The sequence below is a fragment of the Callospermophilus lateralis genome, chromosome 3, assembly GCF_048772815.1.
Source record: "Callospermophilus lateralis isolate mCalLat2 chromosome 3, mCalLat2.hap1, whole genome shotgun sequence".
Classification (NCBI taxonomy): domain Eukaryota; kingdom Metazoa; phylum Chordata; class Mammalia; order Rodentia; family Sciuridae; genus Callospermophilus; species Callospermophilus lateralis.
Window position 1 is genome coordinate 2760068 of NC_135307.1, and position 19859 is coordinate 2779926.

Genomic DNA, 19859 nt, shown 5'->3' on the forward strand with positions numbered 1-19859 from the left:
TCAGTGGCTCTGGGATGTGTTTATTGCAACACGGCTCCACCTGGACACACCATGTGACATCAGTGTGCCGGGGGCCCTGTTTGAAGCACTTAGGCTCATTTTAAACAGCAGAATCTTAAAAACTGTACATGGAGCTCACTTGCAGATGATTAAGACCATCGCAGGATTCAGTGGGTTGAACTGAAGGCTTAAATAGAAAAATCAAAGTGCAGAAACCCATTTTCCTATTTCCATGGATGGTGTAGCTGTGACACCTACAGCGGCTCACACGGGGACAGGGGCTGCTGTGGCCTGCCCGGGTCGGCTCATCTAAAACAGCTGGATCATGGACTCTCTGGACTTGCCAACGCCAACCCATTTGACTGGAAGGACAGCAGAGTGGTCACAACACACACACACACACACACACACACGTGTCAGTCATCTGACAATGGGGCGATTTTTCTCCAAATGGAGATATTCCAAAGTTGGAAATTTAAGTGGAAATGTTTGACTGAAAGTGTCAATGGTAGCACACAGTGGGCGGTTCAGTTGCCTGCGCCTGTTCCCAGGGCTTGCCACGTGGCGAGAACCCCCTGGACAGGGCTAACACATGCCTAGTGGCCATCTGCATCTGGGGCAGCTGTTCCTGGCAGGGTCACGGGGCTGCCCCTGGCTACTGCTGCTGAAGTGAGCTGTCCCAGGAGCCACCCCAGCTCCGGCCCCTCCCCTCTTGCCATCTGATACACCCTCCTGGTCACTGCACCTGGCAGGAGTCTTATAGCCTCCAGGTCCTGCACTGGGACACAGGCCCCTGGGGCACCTGAGGTCCAGGGTGCAGGGAGGGGTGGCCATGGGGGCTCAGGCACCCACCTGCCACACCCACGTGATTCTCCACAAACCGCACGTAGCTCTGGGCCTGGGGGGGCAGGTCCTCCCACTTCCTGGCACCCGTGGTGTCTGCTTTCCAGCCGGGCAGTGTTTCGTACTCCACCTCAACCTTCTGAAGTATTTCCTGGTTAGCTGGGGGACACACGGGCAGAGTGGTCCCTCGGACACTGACCACTGCAGGGCCATGTCAGTGAGGGCAGGTGGCCCTGTGGCTTTCCCAGCATGGGGAGAGCAGGGGGCAGACACTGGCTGTGCCCTCCAGACCTGGGGACACGCACTCAGCACTGCTCTTCAATGAGGCCCCACCTGGGAATCTGAATTCTGAGGCAGGAGGCGCCCTGAGGGACATGTGCCCCTGCCCAGGAGCATCAAGCCTCAGGCACAGAGACACCTGCTCTGTGCTGGGACACCATGGCCCAAGGTGGTGCCATCCCTGACTCGGGGAAGATACTGGAATGAGTGCCCACCAAGGGTTCCTGAGTCCTGGTGCTCACTGTGCACAGAGCCCTGAGCACCAGGAGGAGACTCAGCCTCCAAGCCACATGCTCTCAAAGGTCAGGGGTCAACAGGGCCAGGAGGGCCCTGAGGACACTCGTGGCTCCTGTAGCCAAGGGGCACTTCCATGCATACCCAGGTCTGCTCAGAGGTTGTAAGTAAGGGGCAGTTACCCCGGCCACTGTAGAGGAGGCTAAGGAAGAGCAGGTCAGCATGACCCTGGGTGTGAGGCTGAGGGGAGCCTTCCAGACCATGGGCACTGGAACCCAGGAAAGCAACACCCCTTATGCTTTCCAAAGGAAGGGATGCCCAGTGGCTGGAGCCCAGGAGATCTTCAGACTCCAGCCAGGACCAGGGGCCTGGTGGTGGAGTGCGGTCCCCCAGCACCGAAAAGCAAGGTCAGTACAGCTAGCCACAAGGCATGCTCGCTGAGGGGAGGGCCAGCTCCATATCCCAGTTTTCCAGAGCAGTTCACGTCCACTAACTCATGGGGCATTGCCCTTCCTGGAGGAGGTCCTCCTCTGCCGAAGTGACTCAGGGTCCCCAGGGTCCCCAGGCAATGACTGTAGGTCATCAGAAACAGTCCTGTCCCCTGAGCTATTCTCAGGCCACCAGAAGGCACTGCAGTCAAGGCCTACCTCCTTCCTGGCTCCCTGACCTGGTCAGGCTTCCCCAAGAACCCGTGAAAGACCAAAGCCAGGAAGGACGTGGGTCTTTGGGGAGCAGCAGCCTGCCCTCTGCCCACTGAGCCGGGAAACCCCTCGGTCTCAGGAACCTCGGGTTGCCCCCATCAAAGCCAAACAGATGTCCCAATGGACAGAAAAACAGTGGCTCGTTCCAGTACCTGGGAAGTAGGGGATCCTCTTTCCATTGAGCTTGTATGAGACGCCAACTTTGATCTCACCCAGGACGTCCAGGATGTCCAGCTTGGTCAAGGCCAGCCTGTCCAAAAACCAAGAGACATTAGCAGACTGTCAATTGAGAATAAAGACGGGTGATCCCCAAAGAAATGTGATTGACGAACAGACCAGGGGGCAGGAAGCCCACCTCAGGGCTGTACCCTGCCTTGGCCGTTCAAGGAGGCTCCCCTTCCTTGAGTGTCCCCACGGGGAGCCCCTTTCCCCTCATCTCGGCTTTCTCTGGCGGTCAGAGCTCCCTCTGCCTGTGCCTCCTGCCCCGTGGGGCCCGCAGCATGGCTTGTGTGGGGTCCTAGCCCTGTGAGCATAGTCCCCACCCAGGACGACCCTGGTTAAGTCTTGAACCCAACAGGGACCTTTCCACCTGGTTGGAGGTAGCTCACGACCCTGGCCTGTGTTGCCAAACTGGAGATGAAGCAGTGAACCCTCGGTCCAGCAAGCCTCTGTTCCCAGGAGACAGTCCTGAGCAACTGGACCTCAGGGTCCTCACAGAGAACCACTGGAGCTGCCCTGCCCCGACTGCTGCACCCCTGGGAAAATGCCCGCAGCCATTCCAGCTGGCAGCAGGGGCCCCTTGGGCTTCTCCCCCAGGGCCAGAGAGGCTTCTCCCAAGGGCTGTGCGGCTGGGGCTGCAGCGCTCTGGGTCCTAACCTCGGGTCCCACTCAGGTCCCCTCTGTGGGATCCACCCACGTGGGGGAGAGGTATCTGGTGCTTCGCAGGTGGCCTTCCCATGGATCAGGGGTTTGCGCCCTTCCTAGGAGTCAGCTCTGGCGAGCTGAGGAGGGGCTGCTTACGCCGTGAACCCGTTGACCATGTGGGCATATCTGAGGATCATCAGGTCCAGCCAGCCGCAGCGCCGCTTCCTGCCCGTGGTCACCCCCCATTCGTGGCCGCGGTTCTGCAGCAGGTCTCCGATTTCCTGCACGAGGACAGAGAAGACGGTCCACGGGAGCCACGATGGGAACCGTGACAGGAGCCGTGTGTCCTCTCCTCTCCGCCAGCTCCTCCTCTGCCCTCCTCCTCCTCCTGACCCGGCAGTCCCTGAAGGCGCCTCCGAGGCAGCCGCCGCGCCCCACACCTCCACGTTCCTGGCAGCCACATCCCCACCTGGGAGCGCAGTGGCCGGGCCTTGCTGCCCAGTGTGGTTCTGGGCTGGCAGAACCTTGTCCCCAGAAGGCCAGGAGCTGGCCGTCTTCCCTCCTGCTTGGGCGCCTGGTCCTTCCCTCCTGCTTGGGCGCTTCCCTCCTGCGTGGGGCCTGGTCCTGCAGCTGGACTTTGGGGGCAGGGGGTGTGCTTATCTCCTCCTCCATGCCCCTGCCCACCCGGGAGCTGCTTGCCTCTGCATGTGAGCCACAGCTCCCCAACCCTGGCTCTCGTGGGCACCTGTTCCTCCCCCCTGCTCTGGGACGAGGCCCGTGGTCATCCCACCCTGCCAAGGTAGGTGAGGCTGGTGAAGGAAGGTCAGTGGCTCCTGCAGATTCGGAGCCACCGTGGCTTCCAGAAGTGCTCTGAGGTGGGGAGAGGGCGGTGCATTCAGCCCTGATTCCTGTGCTTGGTGGACAGACACCCTAGTTGGATGAGGCCCAGAAAAGGACAAAGAGAACCCAAACCCCGGAGAGGCCCAGAGGACGTGGGTGTCCCTCTGAGCTGGGTGGCGAACCAACATGAGGGTGCTCTGCAGGGTTTGAGGTGCCCCCACTTGCCCTGGGCCTCACGAGTTTCCCGGGGCAGTGGTGGGCGCACACATGTGCACACGCACACACACTGGCCACAGTGCTGTTGCCGTTGAAATGGTGCAGGAGCCCTGCCTGTGCCACAGGAAGGCCCCACGGGGGGTCGGGCATGGCCCAGCGAGGTCCCTGCGGCTCCCCACACAGTTCCAACGCCTGGTGCTGGGGCTGGCACTCACATTGATCTGCTCGGTGGGGAAGGCCCCGATGCCCACGCGGGTGGTGTAGGCCTTCACCACTCCGTACACGTCGCCTATGTTCTGCGGGGGGATGCCCAGGCCCGTGCACACGCCGCCCACCGTGCAGTTGGAAGAAGTCACAAAAGGGTAGGTCCCTGTAAGACAGAGGACTGGGGCTGCCCTTCACCCTGCGGGCCTGGGGCCCAAGACCTTCTCCACAAAGAGGGTCCACAGGGCCAGGGGTCTGAGGGGCTGTCCTGGGGCAGTGCCCTGCATGGGCATTGGGTGCTGGGCCATGTGGCTCACATAGGAGTCTGGTGAGACTGAGGCGGCCTGGCTGCCCGATAGTGTGGCAGACTGTGCCCTGTGGAGCAGGGACAGAAAGGACCCAGCCTTGAAGGGTCCCTGGTCCCCCTCCTGGCCTCTCTGGCTGTCAATTCCTTCATCTCTAGCTCAGCCCTTCCCTCTTTCCTCTTCCAGCTGAAATTAGGGGGACGGGGGATGAGGGGTCTCACTCATGGGCACAGGTGGCCCTGCAGCCTGAGGGTGTGACTGCTTCACCCCCACCTGCTTCCACACACAAGGTCTGTCAGGAAGCATGGCCCCTGGGTGGCGGCTCGGAGAGGGACGCACCGAAGTCAATGTCCAGGAGGGCTGCATTGGCGCCTTCTACCAGGATCCTCTTGGGGGGGCCGTGGAGTGCCTCGTACATGAAGTACACACCGTCGCGCACCATGGGTCTGATCCGCTCAGCAAAGCCCTGCGGGTGCGGAGGGTGAGGCCAGGCTCCCAGGCAGCCATGGCGTGGGATGGGGCCCCCCACCAGGCGCCTTGCCCAGGCCCCAGGATCACCTTGAGCCTCTTGAGCTGCCCTTCCACGTCTACTTCCAAGGTGGGGAACATGGACTGGTGCTGCTGGGCCAGGTTCTTGAATCTGCACGAGTGACCTCACTGTGACCCCTGACGGTCCACACGGGGAGCCGCACCCCAGCCTGGATCCGTGTGCCCCCCAACCTCCCTGCCGGGCGTGGACGTGCAGGCACCTGGTGGAGAACTCCTCGAAGTCCGACAGGAGGTCACAGATGCGGAGGCCCGTCCGGGCGGCTTTGGAGGAGTAGGTTGGTCCGATTCCCTTCTTGGTGGTGCCGATGCTGAAAGACGGGGACCCCGTGCTGCTGAGGCCCCCACTGACCCTCGCTGCCGCCTGCAGAGCCAGCTGGGGCTGGTGGGCAGTGTGCTGAGCCCAGGCTCGCCCCCTCACCCCAGCAGTGCCCTCTGCCCTGGCCGCCCCACCTGCACCCCACCTGCGCCCCACCTTGGCTTCCTGGACAGGGGGCACTGCATGGGCCGCCTGTGTCCATGCATCACACAGGCCAGTCGGAGCCCCGGGAGCCAGCGCAAGACTGAGACCATCATCTCCCAGGGCAGGATGCGGGTGCTTCACCCCCGTCGCCCCGCGAGTCCACGGCTCTGATGGACATCTCTGAGTGGATGAGTGTGTGGCCGTTGGGTTTGCAGGGGTAGGGTTCTGGTGTCACAGTGGTGCTGGCTGGGCAGATGGCTGGCTCTTTTCAGCTCCCTGTGGCCAGGCCACCGAGGGGAGGGAGGGTGTGGCCCGAGAGGTGGGTGGCCTAGTGTTCTGGAGGGTGCTGTTCTGTAGTGGCTTTGAGTTGGTTGGCATCCTGCCCCTGGGACTGGATGCCCCCAAAGGCCGCCAGCTGGGGGATGGGGGCGGCAGCAGTCGGCCTGGGTACTCACTTCTTGCCCTCCTGCGCCTGGCGCTGCACCTCCTGAAGCCCGTCCACGGCCTGGTGGAAGTCGAACACTGCGGGCCACAGGCACCAGGGGCAGGGACAGCAGAGGACAGAGCTCAGCGGGGCCCGCCTGCGGCAGGTGACCACTGGGAGGGCGTGGGAGGGCTTGGGTGTGACTGTCACCCTGGCCAGGAGTAGACGCCGGGGTCCCTGAGTCCCAGGCTGCCTGTGCCCTAGTCCCCTGTCTGCAGATGGGTTGGCCCTGGCTCCCACTCAAGCTCTTTGAGAAAGGCAGGGGCGAGGGAGGGAGAGGGGCCTCCCGGGGTGAGGTGGTGGGCCCAGTCCCCCCAGCCCCCCAGTGTGAACCTCACCCAGGTGGGCCCGGTCAGAGATGATGAGCCTCTTCTCCCAGTCCTTCAGTCCTGTGGGGACAGGGCACACAGGTTGGCTGTGCTCACAGGTGCACCGTACTCAGGTGAGAAGTGCCAAAGTCGGCCAGCACACCCAGCCATCCATGGGTGAGCATGTGGCCAAGAGGCCAAGAGGGTCCCCTACACCGTGCAGCAGGTGACCACTCTGACCCCTGCCTCTCCCCTGCTGAGCTCTGGGAGGACAACCCTGCAGGCCCAGGGCTCTTCCTGCTCCAGCCGCTCTTCCTGGACTTCCTGAGCCTGAGGCTCCAGCGTCCACCTGCCTGTGACGCTGAGGCAGTGGCCCGAAGCAGATCTCTAGGCTGCCCAGCTGCTGCCCACTGGGCGAGGACCCTGCCTTCTGCATGGGGGGGCTGCCCCGCCTGCTGGCCCAGTGCGCGGGCGGGCAGGCCTCAGGGACCCGGCCTACCTTTCTTCTCGTTCTTCTCTGCCTCTTCAAACAAGCCGGGCAGGTGGATGACCACGCCATTGCCTGCAACAATGGGGAGAGGGTGGGTCGGTCGCAGACTCTGAGACACGCTGCAACAGCCCAAGAGTGGAGACCCTGCCCACAGCCACTCTGCTCCAGCAGGCAGGGGCCGAAGCTGCCCAGGTGTCTGTCCAGGGATGGGCAGATGAGCCACATGGTCCAGCCCCACACCGAGTGTAATTCAGCCCTGAAAGGAAGCCTCTCACCGCACGGCGGCCTGGGTCTGATGCTCAGTGCTATCAGCTGGATGGAGGCTGTTGCGCGGGAACCAGAGGCTCCCATCCCAGGAGGTCCCTGCACTGACCAGCGCAGGGACAGAGGCAGAGGGCGTCTCCCAGGGGTGGGGGAAAGGGTGGGCAGGTTTCAGGTCTCAGAGCTTCAGTTTGGGGCAATGGGAGGCCCTGCGGGTGGATGGCGTGGTGCTCCTTGGGACCTGAAACCCACCCACACAGCCTGCCTGGGGCGCTCGCGGCAGCTGTGCTCAGGCTGCCAAAGCTGGAGGTTGCCCGGTGTCCTTCAGGGGGCGAGTGGAGGACGAACTGCACATTCAGGCCACGGGACGACACTCAGCACCACAAAGAGAGGAGCCAGGAAGCCACAGAGGGCGCGGGGACCCTGAAACTCAGACTGCACAGGAGCAGAGCCCGAGCCGCACTGCCCCGTGCCGCTCCCGGGGCAGGTGAAGGCACTTACACCCCAAAGCGCAACTTAACGAACCCCATCTTCAGTCACCAGGAAAGGCAAAGGCATGAGGTGCACACTGGCAGAGCCAGGGTCGGACAAAGGGGTGCTGAGCCCTCTTCTCCAAGGCCGGAGGAGACACAGTGGAGACCGAGGCTGCCTTCCCGGGGGGCTCCCCTCCCTCTGCTGGTGATATGGGGCTGACTGGTGCACAGGTTTGGCCAAGGGAGGCTGACCCTAGTCCAGATGGGAGTGACTGGCCACAGAGAGCACAGAAGGTCACCTAAATGCCACTACCTCAAAATAGCCACGGAGAGGCAGGAGTGTCACCAGTGAAGGGCTTTGTGCAGGCCTTTGGGTCTGCCCCTCGTGGGATGAGCCTCTGCAGGGGGCCGTCCTTCCTCTGCACTGACCACCCAGCCCGCTCTCCAGGTGTTCCCAGTGACCACCCGGCCTGTCCTCAGAGGCTGGGCAGCATGCCATCCTTGGCCGGCCGTGGCTCCTTGGCCTCGTTTCCTGCCCAGCACGGCCCGGGGCCCAGCAGAGCAAGGCTGGCAGCCAGTCCCCTGCACCACTGCCCAGGCAGCAGGTTGGTACCACGTCACAGCTGCCTGGGAGCTGGGGACAGGGGCTTGGGACACAGAAAGGCGGTCCCTCACTGTGCTCTGGGTTCTTTGGTGTGAAATGTGGATCGTCACTGCGGCAAGGGACAAGAGATGAGGGCTGCACCCGGGGAGAGGCTTGAGCCTCTGAGCTCTGGCGGGGCTCTGACCATTCACGGCCGCCTTGGCCAGGTCTTCCTTCCCCAGCTGGTCTACAGTGGCAGGCCCCTGTGCCACCAACTGGGCACAGACACAGCACTTCCTGACCGGGCTAGCGGTCAGTTGAGTCCCAAGTGTGCCAGGCAGAGCTGGGAGGAAAGGGAGAAGAAGGGGCTGAGAGCAGAGGGCAGGACTGCTGGGCGCCTCTGACTGGCCAGGGGGCAGGAAGGAAGAGAGGGAGAGCCACAAAGTCGTGGAGACTGAGGTGGCACTGGAAGGTCCTGGGTGGCTGCAGCAAGGTCAACAGGAGGAGGCAGTGCTGAGGTCAGTCAGCGGTGGGAGCAGCAGCCCCTCGCGCAGGGCCAGTGAAGCACAGCCGTCCACACAGCCCACACTTCACACAGCAGGGGCCCTGCACACACACGGGCAGCGCCCACACTCGCCCCACGTGTGCCAGGGACGGGAGCACACAGGGATCCCTGCTCAGCGACCCCCTGTAGCCCCGCCCCAGGGCAGGCCCAGCCTGTGCCTGGATTCTGGCCGCAGGGCCCTGGGGACAGGCCAGGCCAGGCCCCTCTCAGGGCCCCCCGCATTGACTACCTCCCAGTTCGGTTTGCGCTGGGGGCAGGTGGCCGCCACCCTCCCTGCATGCTGAGCTCCTGGGCCCCATGCTCACAGCCTCCAAAAGGCAGGTGTGGGCTGGTCCTGGGGACACTCACCAATGAAGGACACGGCCTTGGTGTTGATGATGCCGCTGGGCAGCAGGTGGAAGTCGTACTCTTTGCCGTCCACCACCACTGTGTGGCCAGCATTGTTGCCCCCCTGGGAATAGAGACACAGCTGAGCAGGAGTTGAGGACTGACCCTGGGGGCTGCCCAGCACCCCCCTCACTCCAGGGCCAGCGCCATCCCCGTGGGGTGAGGAGACTCCCAGGCGGTGGGACTGGGGCAGCCTAGCACAGCAGCCACTCTGACATGTGGGGAGGGGCCTGGGCTGGGTTGGTGACCCTGTTCCTGGGACAGTCAGGCCTTTGCGTCTGCCCCTCGTGGGATGAGCCTCTGCAGGGGGCTGTCCTTCCTCTGCACTGACCACAGAGCCCGCTCTCCAGGTGTTCCCAGTGACCACCCGGCCTGTCCTCAGAGGCTGGGCAGCATGCCATCCCAGGTGGGAGAGGCTCTGGCCCAGGCTGGCCCCAGTGGCTCCAGGGGGTGGCTCAGCTCAGGCCTCAGCTTCTAGGCCACCCCATGTGCTGCCTCCTCTGGTGAGGACCAAGGCCCAGCCCTCTCAAGACAGGCCCAACCTGTCCCCTTCAGCAGCAGCCCTCCCCCTGGCCGGCATCTCCCACCTGAGAATACAAGGGAAGCAACTCAGAGGAGCCCTGTCCTGGAAAGTACCCGGTGTCAGGCCGAGGGGCTGGGGTGGGCACCAGGTGGGGGGAGGCAGGACCAGGCAGCAGGTTCCAGCCCCTGTCCTGCCACTGACCAGCCACTGGAGCACAGCACAGGCTCCGCCCCTGACCCCCTGTCCCAGGTCCTCGTGAGGTGGGCCTCTGGTGCTGCAGATGCAAAGAGGCCCCATTGGGATGGGGTGCTATCAAAGTTCTGCCACGTCTGGGCAGACTGTCACCCACACTGGGTGGCTTGGCAGGGCCCTGTCCAACAGGGGTGTGTCTGAACCCCGGGCAGGAGGCCCTGAGATGGTGTGCTGCCCCCAAAGCAGGTCCCCTGCACAGACACTTGAGAACCTTTCGGCGCCTCTTGAGAACCTGCTCAGACCTGCAGGGGCCTGGTGAGCATCAGCTGGGAGGGAGGCTCCGGGCTCGTCCTGCTGCCTGCCACCAAGTGGCACTGCAGCTCCGAGGAGCGGGACCCTGATTGCCTCCCAGCTGCACCCCATCTTCTCTGCCTTGCGAGAGGACAGATGCCGGAGGCCCCAGGTGAGAGCTCGTCCTGAGGGAGCTGGAGAGCTACACACCTAAGCCACCTCCGCATCCCAGGGCCTCCTCGAAGCCCCACCTGGGCCAGAACCTTCAGCAGTTGTCTGACACCCACCGGCCAGAAGCCAGTCCCCCACACGGTCCCCTGACACCAGTTAGGTTCTCCGATGCATGTGTGAGGCTCCGTCAGGTCTGCCCCGATGCCTGTGAACAGACGTTGGCGCTGCCGCCCATGCCCACAGGACAGGACCATCAGGAGCCTCCCAGTCATGCCCGACCTGGCCAAGGCACTGCTGCCACCCCAGTCCAGGGCTGGCTCTGGCCACATGACAGTACCTGCCCTCCCCAGTGTCCCTGGCCAGCAGAGCACTGGGAGATGTGGGGGGGGCAGTCTGACCTGACCAGGGCTCTGTGAGCAGACGACGATGGCCCCAGGGTGTCCGTGGGGAAAGGCAAGAGGGACAAAGAGGGACGCAGGCGTGGGTGCTGGAGGTGGTCTGCGAGGGCCTCCACAGAGAGGACACAGGGAGGGACCTAGAGGGGCTGCCTGCAGGCAGGGGATGAGGCCGGGTGGCAGGGTGGGAGGAAGGGGCAGCTGGAGTCTGCAGCTTGGGGACCTCAGCTCTGCCTGTGGGCCTCAGGAGGCCCGTGTCCTGTCCCAGGCCTGTGAGGCGAGTCCATCAGGATGGGGCCAGCCCACCTTCTCTGCCCCCAATGGCATGCACAGTGTCTCCCACCTTCACACTTGGGTGCTTGCCACTTGGGGGCAGGCAGGGAGGTCCCTGTGACAGCTGGGGAAGCCAAGGTCCCCAGAGAAGGCAAGTCTGTGGCGCAGTCAGGACTGGCTACACATGGCCTCCCCCCAGGGCTGGCAGGCCTCCAGGGACATGAGATGGCCAAGGGCTGCAGGCCACCAGGGCTAGAGGCCAGGGAGCCCAGACACCCTGGGCGGTGCCCTGTCTCCCTGGCCTTCTTCAGCTGGTCCGAGGACATGGAGATGATGTGTGCCCGCCTGTGTTGGGGGTAAACACAGGTTCCCAGGAATAGCGCAGGCGTCATGGGTCAGCTGGCATCAGATGACCCAGGGCAGTGCCCACTGCAGGGCCCAGGCATGAGGCACAGGCACTCCTGAGGGGCACAAGCCAGCCCAGTACACCAGGTGCCAGGCCTCTGCACATGGGGGCTCCCAGCATGTGCAGCCCAGTGTAGTGGGGTAGTGTCCCCTCCCCTCACCAGGCAGGGTCTCATCTGGGGCACTTGGTGGGGTTGGGAACAAGAGGACCCACCTCTGGCTTGGGCTTCCCAGAATAAAAGGCACCCAAGGACAGCTGGGCATAAGGGGCCAGGGAGGGTTGGGCACAGTGGGCTCACCAGTCTGGAGGCGGGTCGGGGCATCCAAGCCTGCCCTGCACAGGCCACTCTGGGCTGCAGCCCAGTTTGGCAGCCATGTGGTTTGCTGTGAGGAGGTGGGACAATGAGCACGGTGGCCCAGGTGAGCCTAGCTGCCAAGCGGGCATTGCCCTGGGCTCAGCGTTCCCATCCGGGGGAGCGAATGCCATCTCAAGGGGCCCACGCTCCAGCCCTGGGCGAGGCTGAGCCTGGCCGTGGGCGGCTCTGGGCGTCAGAGATGGGCAGAACTGTCTTGCTGACACCTCCATCAGTCAGGCTGGGGCTGGGCAGAGGCAGGGCCCTCGTGTGCAGGACGGGGAACGCAGCCCACAGCCCTGACTTGGCTTTGACCTGCCCAGGGAGCTGGGGCAGTGGTGGGATTGAGAAGGGACTGAGACACTAGGGCCAGCCTTGGGTGGGCCCCTTGCCCAGTCCCCCTCCTTGGGGGTCCACTGGGATCTTGATGTCAGGTGGACACCAGGCCCCTGGACATGGTGTTGTGGGCACCATCTGCATGGAGCATGTGTCTCTACTCCTAGCCCCTCCCAGTGCGGGGCCCCAGGGGCAAGCCCTCACTCGGACCCTCCTTCTACTCAGGAGTAACTGATGGACACAAGAGCCAGGCTGAGCGTCTCAGAACATTACCCGCAGCCTGGGTTGCCATCCAGCCAGCTGGCCCCTTTCTGCAGACGCCCAGTGGCTGCCCTGCTCTGTCTGCTGCTGGGAGCAGGAGGCAGCTGTGCCTGTTGGAACCAAGGTACCTGAGTCTCAGGTGCAGGGTCCTCCAGGAGGCTCTGGAGAGCCCTCTGTTAACCTAAGATACTCCTTGCATCTCCTGCGGGCAGATCCGAAGCCCAGGCCCACTGGCCCTGGGAGAGGAGCGATTTGCATGGCCAATGGGCTGGATCATGCTGTGGGTGGTCAGAGAGGGTCCCATGTGATGCGCACTGCACAACTGCAGGGGTGTGTCACATGGCTATGGCATGAACAATGCTCTCAGAGGTGTGGCCGTCTCCAGCACCCCATGTGCCTCCCACCGTCTGCCAGGTGAGGAGGCAGTCCCTGCTCTCAGGAGCATGTTGATGGTGGCCCAGAGCACCTGCCTGTAGTGACCTACACTTGAGACCAGGCCAGGGGCCCAGGGTCAGGGGTGTTGAGGAGTCGACTGGACATCAAAGAATGGTCAGTCCCTCTAGACCCTTCCCAAGACCTTCTCCCTCTGTGGTGGAGCCTCAGTTCTGAAGCCCCTGTGAACACTGATGTCCACCTACTGTCCCCTGCCCAGCTGGACAGTCACTCAAAGTGTCTTGGTCCCTGGTGGTCAGGAGTTTAAGACGGGCTTCTCTCCCTCCTGGACAGACAGAGGGACTGAGGCCTGATCCCACTTCAGAATGGCCTTGCTGACTGCTGCTCCTCCTGCAGTGCAGGGGGCCTGGCTCCTGCTGGGGTCACTCTCAGGTAGGGCTGGCGGGCTGGGGAGGTGTGGAGAGGTTAGGTCCAGGCCCTGCAGGCCCTACGTGTGGAGGCTGTGGCCCTGCAACATGGACACCCAACTCTGCCCCTACCCATCCTGTAGCCGAGGGCTGCTCGGCCCCAGCCAGCTGCCCTGGAGCCCAAGGCTCCGTCAGCCCGAGACCCAACCCTGGTGCCTGTGTGCTCTCTCCTTCCAGGTGCCCTCTGGGCCATGCACTCATGATCTCCTGCTGCGTGGGGCTGCCACCTGCAGCACCCCCACACCAGCGAAGCCTGGGGCTGGACATGGCCCAACTTCCCCAGCTTTGCTCCTGCTGCCCCCTTTCCTGGTGCTGACCTTCCCTTGAAACCCTCCAGCCTTCATACCTGTATCACCACCTGTGGCACCTCTCTGGGGCCCCTCTCCTAGGCCACCCGGCTCTCACCTTCCCAGCTCTGGGTCACCCCGGCTCTGTTCCGACATCTGCAGACCCTGGGAACACTGACACCCCTCTGTGGCCAGCACCTCCTCCTTGGAGGCAGCAGGGGAGGCTCTGTGGGTATGGGTGGGCATGTGTGGGTGTGTGCTGAGGGCAGTGCTGAGGTGGGGTGCCAGCTCCCAGGGCCTCTGCCGTGGCTCAGTGACCACAGGTGGTGGGAGAGACCTGCTTCTGAAAGCAACCCCTGGTGTTCCCTGCTCAAGGCTGTGGCCCTTGTTCTCCCAGGACACCCAGGAGCAGCCTGGGGACCGAAGCAAACTGTTTCCAATAACCCCCTTGGGAAAAGCTCCAGAGTACCCTCAAACCACAGGACAGGCCCCTCAGTGCCTGGAATGTCTGCTCTGACCAGCACTGCTGCACCTCAGGACACACGGGGGAGACCCTGGGGTCCCACGGCCCAACACACACAGCCAGCTCTCCACACTGCCCCAGCCCGCCAGCCCTACCTAGAGAGTGACCCCAGCAGGAGCCAGGGCAAAGTGGCCTGAGTTCACCGTGCTAACCAGGACAAAGCCCCCACGGCGTCCTTGTCCCCCACGGCCAGACAATCCGCGTCCCAGTGCCTTTGCTCACTGCAGGAGGGACGTTGTGCAGCAGTCCTGGGCAGGAAGCCCCCGCACCCACAGGAAGGCTCTGTGGGACGGAGGGAGGATCCAGAGAGCAAGGGCAGGCCAGTGCTGGGGTGCAGCCAGGAGACCTCTCAGTGAGCCCGCCCGAGGGGGCAGCTGGGCTGGGAGGCTGGTCAAGCAACGGAGAAGGAAACGCAGGGACATGGAAAGAAGGAGGCAGGTGGAGGTGCCGAGGGGCTCCTGGGATGCCCTGCATGTCCCTGCCCGTGGAAGAGAGCAGGAACCCCAGCACCAGAGGCAGTGGTACCCCAGGCTGTGACAGAGCGGGACAGCCTGGCTCAGAAAGACCTGGCCTGGAGGGAGCGAGGGACAGCGAGCAGAGGGTGCCACCGCCCCCAGAGGCCCAGAGCCATGCAGCGGGGGTGGGGCTGCTCATGGTGAATGCGGGGGCTGTGGGTGGGTTGGGGACCAGCAGCCCAGCAGAGAACAGGACCTGCAAGGCAAAGATACACGGTGGGTGTGGCCTAAGGCCAGAGGCACTGGGTGCCACGGGTGCCCCTGGTCCATCAGGACACACTCTGACTGCAGGCCCCAAACAACTGAGCAGGGAAGCAGGGCAGCTGCGGGGCCTGGGGCAGTCCCAGGCCACCACTGGGCAGATGGAGAGTCAGATCTCGGGGTGAGGTGGGCACACAGTAATGTGTGGGAGCTGGACCTGAAGACCGGACCGTTGGTCAGTGTTGGCAGAGGCCGAGTCAGCACCTGCACACTCCAGAGTCCAGGGCTGCCCTGGGGACAAAGCAGCCACCTAGGGTGAACTGGGCTGCAGGCCAGGTGACCCCCTGGAGCCTAAGGAACCAGCAGCCTGGCCAACTCACTGCAGGGACACAGGCTGGCCTTCTGCCCACCACATACCGTTCACTGCCCAGTTCCCTTGGCCCCTTCCTGCATAACCCCGGGGTCCATGACAAGGTCTGGCCTCAGGCATCCCCTTCTGGCTCTTGCACACTCTAAGCACAGGGTGGCCTCTGTGGGCCTCTGGCCTGGCCTTCACTCTGCCAGCTGTGACCCCACAGGGGTGGTCCTCCGGGGCAGAGAAACACTGAGACGTTGGGGAGCCTGGTAATAGGCAAGGAGCCCCATTAAGGGGAGAGGTAAATGCAGGAAGCCAGGTCACTGCACACCTGCAACGAGCTGGGGGCCAGACCCGCAGGGGAAAGGGCTCCGGGCCTTGCCTAGAGGAGGGGCCCGGAGTGAAACTCCCAGGTCCAATACCTTCTCCATGGGGGTAAGGCAGGAGACCAGCCCTGTTACCAGGGGGGCCTGTGGCAGGAGCTGCAAGGCTCCAAAGAGGCGTTACTGTCACTCTTCACTTCTCTGGACCTCGGTTCCCCACCTGTAAAGGAGCTCAGAGCGAGGGCCCTGCCTCATGGCCTGTTAGGAGCCGGAAGAGACAGGGTCCTGGCTCCACTGTTTGCCCACTCTGCTAGAGTCCAGGACTCCTCAGCAAGGGAAGCCCAGCTAGGGGAGAGGGCACCTACTGACCCAAATTCAGGTGATAGGGTCCAGCCTGCTTTGGACTCTGCTCATCCTGTCAAGTGATGGGAGTGGGCAGGACCTGGTCTGCTGACCCAGGTGGCATCGCAGAGGGACCTGCTTTCAGAACTGTCTCCAGAGCCAAAAGCAGAGCCTGCAGCCACCCAGACAGACACTATGTTGAGATTGGCAGGGTCTTCGCACCACTGCAGCATGCAGGGCTGACCAGGGCTGGCGAGTTATATGGAGGGGCCCTGGGTACCACTGGAGCAAAGACAGGTGGGGTCCTGGGACTGGGGCCCCCCGGAGCCATGGACCACTTTATATCCGGGCTGCAGGGGGACAAGGGTCTGTGGCACATGCCCAGGGGCAGAATGTGCAGTGCAGAGGGAGTGGGGATCTGAGGGCCGCTCTGCCCCTAAGGCCCGCAGGGGGAAGGGATGGGCTTGGTTGGCATGGCCTAGGGCAGAGAGGTAGAGGTCTCCCCGACCCTGGGAAGAACTTTCCAGGAACTTCCCATCCCCTGACAGGCAGGTATGGCCGGAGAGCTCTGAGCCCACAGGCTCTGGGAAGGTGGTCCAGCTCAGGCATGCCTGGAGCTCAGCAAGGGGTCAACAGAACGGGGAGGAGCTCCAGCAGGTGCCTTCCTCCCCACCTGGTCAGCAGCACCCTCATGTGCACCACAGCTGACCCCTCTGTGCTGGACACAGCCCACAGGCAGCATGGCTCCAAAGCCCCAGCACAGCACCAGGCAGGGACCCACAGAGACCAGGGTGGTGGCCCCAAGAGTGCACTCCCTGCACCCAGAACTGTCAGAACAGACTCAGGCAGAGCAGCCCGCAGCTGGCTGAGGCTCCGCCCAGGCCCTCAGGGGACAAAGCCTGTGTCTGGCCTCTGTGGCACCACCAGCCACTGGGTCACCCTGGCCAGAAGGCTGTGGCCCCTCCCTCCATGGCAAGCAGGACCCTCCAGAACTCTCCTTCAGATCAGTACTGGTGGCCACTCCACAGGACAGTGGCTCAGTCTGTGTCCTGCCTCTGCCTGGCTGAGTCACCAGGGTCACTCCCTGCCAGACAGGCAGCTCTCTCTCCTAGCCATGCACTGACCCTGTGTGGTCAGCCAGCTCTGTCCCAGATGTCAGTGGGCCCCAGGTGATGGCTCCTTCCAGAATGAGGAAAGGGGTGTCCTAGGGAGGGACCCTGGATGTCATGGGGCCCTGGAATCACCCTGAGCTGGGGCCGTCACTCCTATGGTATGCCCCACCCCTGAGGATCAGGTGTGTCCAACTCAGCGACTTGTATTTATAGCTCTGGCTCTGGCCACCTCCGGCGGGGGGGGGGGGGGGGGGGGGGAGGGTGTCAGGTGGAAGAGGGGGCTGAGTGTGTGGGCAAGGGTGCGTGTGTGCGTGCGTGCATGGGTGGGGGCCGCTCCTGGAGCAGGTGCTCCTGGAGGGAAGGAATCCAAGAAGTTGACCCAGCCAGAGCACGGGAGGACAGGGTCCGTCTGGGTCCCGGGGAGGGGGAGGGGCTTGCTGGGCGCGATGGGGAGGGACCCGGCGCCCGGCCCGCACCTGGCAGCGGCTGACGATGTCGGCGTCCGTGGCCAGCAGGTCCACCACCTTGCCTTTGCCCTCGTCCCCCCACTGCGCGCCCAGCACCACGGTCACGCGGGAGCCGGTCGCCGCCGCCTCCTGCTGCATCCGCCCCCGCTTGACGCCGCCCGCGCCGGGGGGCCGGTCGTTGGAGGCTCGGGTCCCCGACATGCTGGCTCGGCTCGTCCGCTGCGCTGGGCTGCCCGGGAGCCCGCCGCCGCCCGCGTGCCCGCGCCATTAAATGCCGCCGCCCGGGGCGGGGGGCGGGCCGGGGGCGGGTCCGGGCGCTCGCGGTGACGCGCCTCGGTGACCTGCGGCCTGCGGCTGCAACTACTGCCCCTTGGTCGCCGCTGCCCGGGAGCGCGTCGGGTGGTGGGTATGGCGGAGGCGCACCGACTCACAGCAGTGGAAACCGGTGTGCCGCGCGCGACCCCCGCAGGTGAGCCTGTCCTGCCTGCAGCCGGGATCGCTGTGCTTCGTCCCCGCCCCGCCGGACTTGCCGGGCCCAGGACTTCAGGGTTCGAAACTGCGGCGGTGGCTCTCCCCGACTGGGCGCGAGTGTGGCTTGCAACCGGGGCTCCGTCTTCGCGCGCACCTGGAGGGTCCTCTCTCCCTGCCTCACTTGCCCGCCGTGAACCCCGGAATCCTCGGACGGGCGCGCGCCCCCTAGCGGTCCTGGAGAGACGCGCGTGGCGCCCTCTCTGAGGTCAGGGTCCTCCTCTATGCACTGTACCGGCCCGGGGCACTGTTGCGCTGGGTCTGGCTGTAGCGTGCAGGTGGCTGCAGCACCCAGCCCTCAGTAGCCAAATTTGGGGTAGAGGGACCACGCTGTCAGGGTCACCTGATGTGCACCACGTCAAGGTAGGGCCTAGGTTTCCAGGAGCCCCCAGACCAGATCTCCCTCCTTTCCCAGAGGAGGGACTGAGGGCCCAGAGCGTTGGCCACGGTCTGCTGGCGCCTGTGCGCAGGGTTGGGTGCACTGCTCAACCCCTCCACCTGGCTCCAGGTGGACCTAGCTTGGAGGGCTAGCCTGTGACTGTAGGCCTGGAGGAGGCTAGCCCAGAGCTGGAGAGGGGGCCTCGAAAGGGCCCAGGCCTGGGAGACACTGCCTTCCTTCTCTCCCTGGGGGCTCCCTGTGCAAAAGGGCCTGAAACTGACTGGCTCACTTGTGGATGTGGCTCACAGAGCTGCCAGGGCCCTGGGGCTCCTGAGGTGGCTCTCAGGTCCATGGCAAGGAGTCCAGGGTGACTGGACAATGTCCATGAGGAAGGATGTGGACCCTTGGCTTGTCCCAGAATAGGAAAGTGCTGCAGCCCCTGCCCTCCTCCTCCTGTGGCCTCTCCACTCTCTTCTTCCCCCTCCCCCCTGGAGACCTAGCCCCTGCCCCTCAGCCTGTTCCCAGCCACATAGTCTGCACCAGCTGCCCTTGCCTTGCTCCTGCCGGGGCAGGTCCCTCTGGACACTCCCTGTCCCTGGGTTGCTGTGGTGACAAGGGGGCCTGGAACTGGGAGACCACATTCCCAGGAGAGATCTGCAGCCTTTCCACATAGACCGCATGACCTGGCCTTGCTCCAGCCCAGGGCAGTGGTGAGGCAGGGCAGAGGGCCCCTCCAGGGAGGCAGAGCAGGCTGACCCACCTTGCACTGTGGCTGGGGTGCAGCTGGGGGTGCAGCAGACAGGAAGGACAGGGCCTTATCAGGGGAAACCGGGGTCGCTTGCCAGGGCTTGGTGTCCAGGAGAGAGGAATTGGGCCTGTGGATGCCCAATTTAACGCACATCAGACAAAGGGTGCTTGCCCCTGTCCCACTGGGGCACTAGCTCTCCTCACTGGGGAGACCCTGGGCTCAGGGTCAGTAGGTGTGAGTCAAGATTTGGAGGAATCAGGAGCCACCTTGATGGCCCTACCATGGGGGCTTAAACAGGCAGTTCAGGGCCAAAAGCTGGCCTGGGGCACTGATTCCCCCAGGCCTGAGACTATAAATAGCCATGGGCCTGAATGGGGGGGGGGGCAGGGCTTTTCTAAAAACAGCCCTGTCCAGGCCCCACAGCTGAGGCCCTGACAGTCACATGGCCCTTCCCAAATTAGAACCCCCCTCCCCCGCAGCAGGCCTGTCACCACAGTGGGCACCACAGCAATCCCAAAGCCGGGGACTCCCAGCTGAAGCTGTGCACCTCAGACAAGTGGCCTCAACACCACATTGTGGGCCCAAGGGCCACCATGGAACGATGTCACAGATGGTGGCCAGGACACACACAGATGCTTGCACCTACGCAGCATCCATGAACGGCTCTGTGGCAGGGACCCAGCTCCCACTGGGTTGGTGCTCACCCTGGTTGTAACCCGCTCAGCTGATGTGGGGGGAGGGCAGTGAGGACAGGGCCCTGGAGGCACCTCACTGTGGGCCGCCTCCCCGCCCCCTGTAAGGAGGAGTGTGGGGGCCCCACAGGGCACTCAGTCCAATACTTGGCACCTTTGGAAGTTTGTGGGGGACAGAGGGGGGGAGGAGTCGAGCTCTCTAAAACTACAGCCCAAGCGGGAGTGGGAGACACAGCTGCTTCCCAAGACAGCTCGCCATTTCTTAAAAAGTGAAACCCAGC

The 19859-nt window shown here is 63.9% G+C and overlaps 1 protein-coding gene across 1 annotated transcript; it reads right to left on the reverse strand.

Annotated features, from left to right (window-relative positions):
* Positions 1-17505, reverse strand: Adss1 (adenylosuccinate synthase 1). The gene is made up of 13 exons (XM_076849545.2): positions 17241-17505; positions 9008-9110; positions 6787-6849; positions 6318-6368; positions 5951-6017; positions 5236-5343; positions 5045-5126; positions 4826-4952; positions 4193-4347; positions 3078-3202; positions 2210-2307; positions 853-1002; positions 1-362 (listed from the first exon to the last, which is right to left on the reverse strand). Exons 1-13 carry the CDS (start codon positions 17430-17432, stop codon positions 310-312), a joined length of 1374 nt encoding a protein of 457 aa, XP_076705660.1. The 5' UTR covers positions 17433-17505; the 3' UTR covers positions 1-309.
* Between the last annotated feature and the right edge of the window lie 2354 nt (positions 17506-19859).

Bases quoted from the DNA above. Each gene is read 5' to 3' on its own strand.
- Adss1 (XM_076849545.2), bottom strand. From the start codon at position 17,432: ATGTCGGGGACCCGAGCCTCCAACGACCGGCCCCCCGGCGCGGGCGGC. The intron at 5,344-5,950 runs GTGAGTACCCAG...CCCGTCTTTCAG, and splicing joins CAGGCGCAGGAGGGCAAGAA to CATCGGCACCACCAAGAAGG. The intron at 2,308-3,077 runs GTAAGCAGCCCC...GTTTTTGGACAG, and splicing joins ATGGTCAACGGGTTCACGGC to GCTGGCCTTGACCAAGCTGG.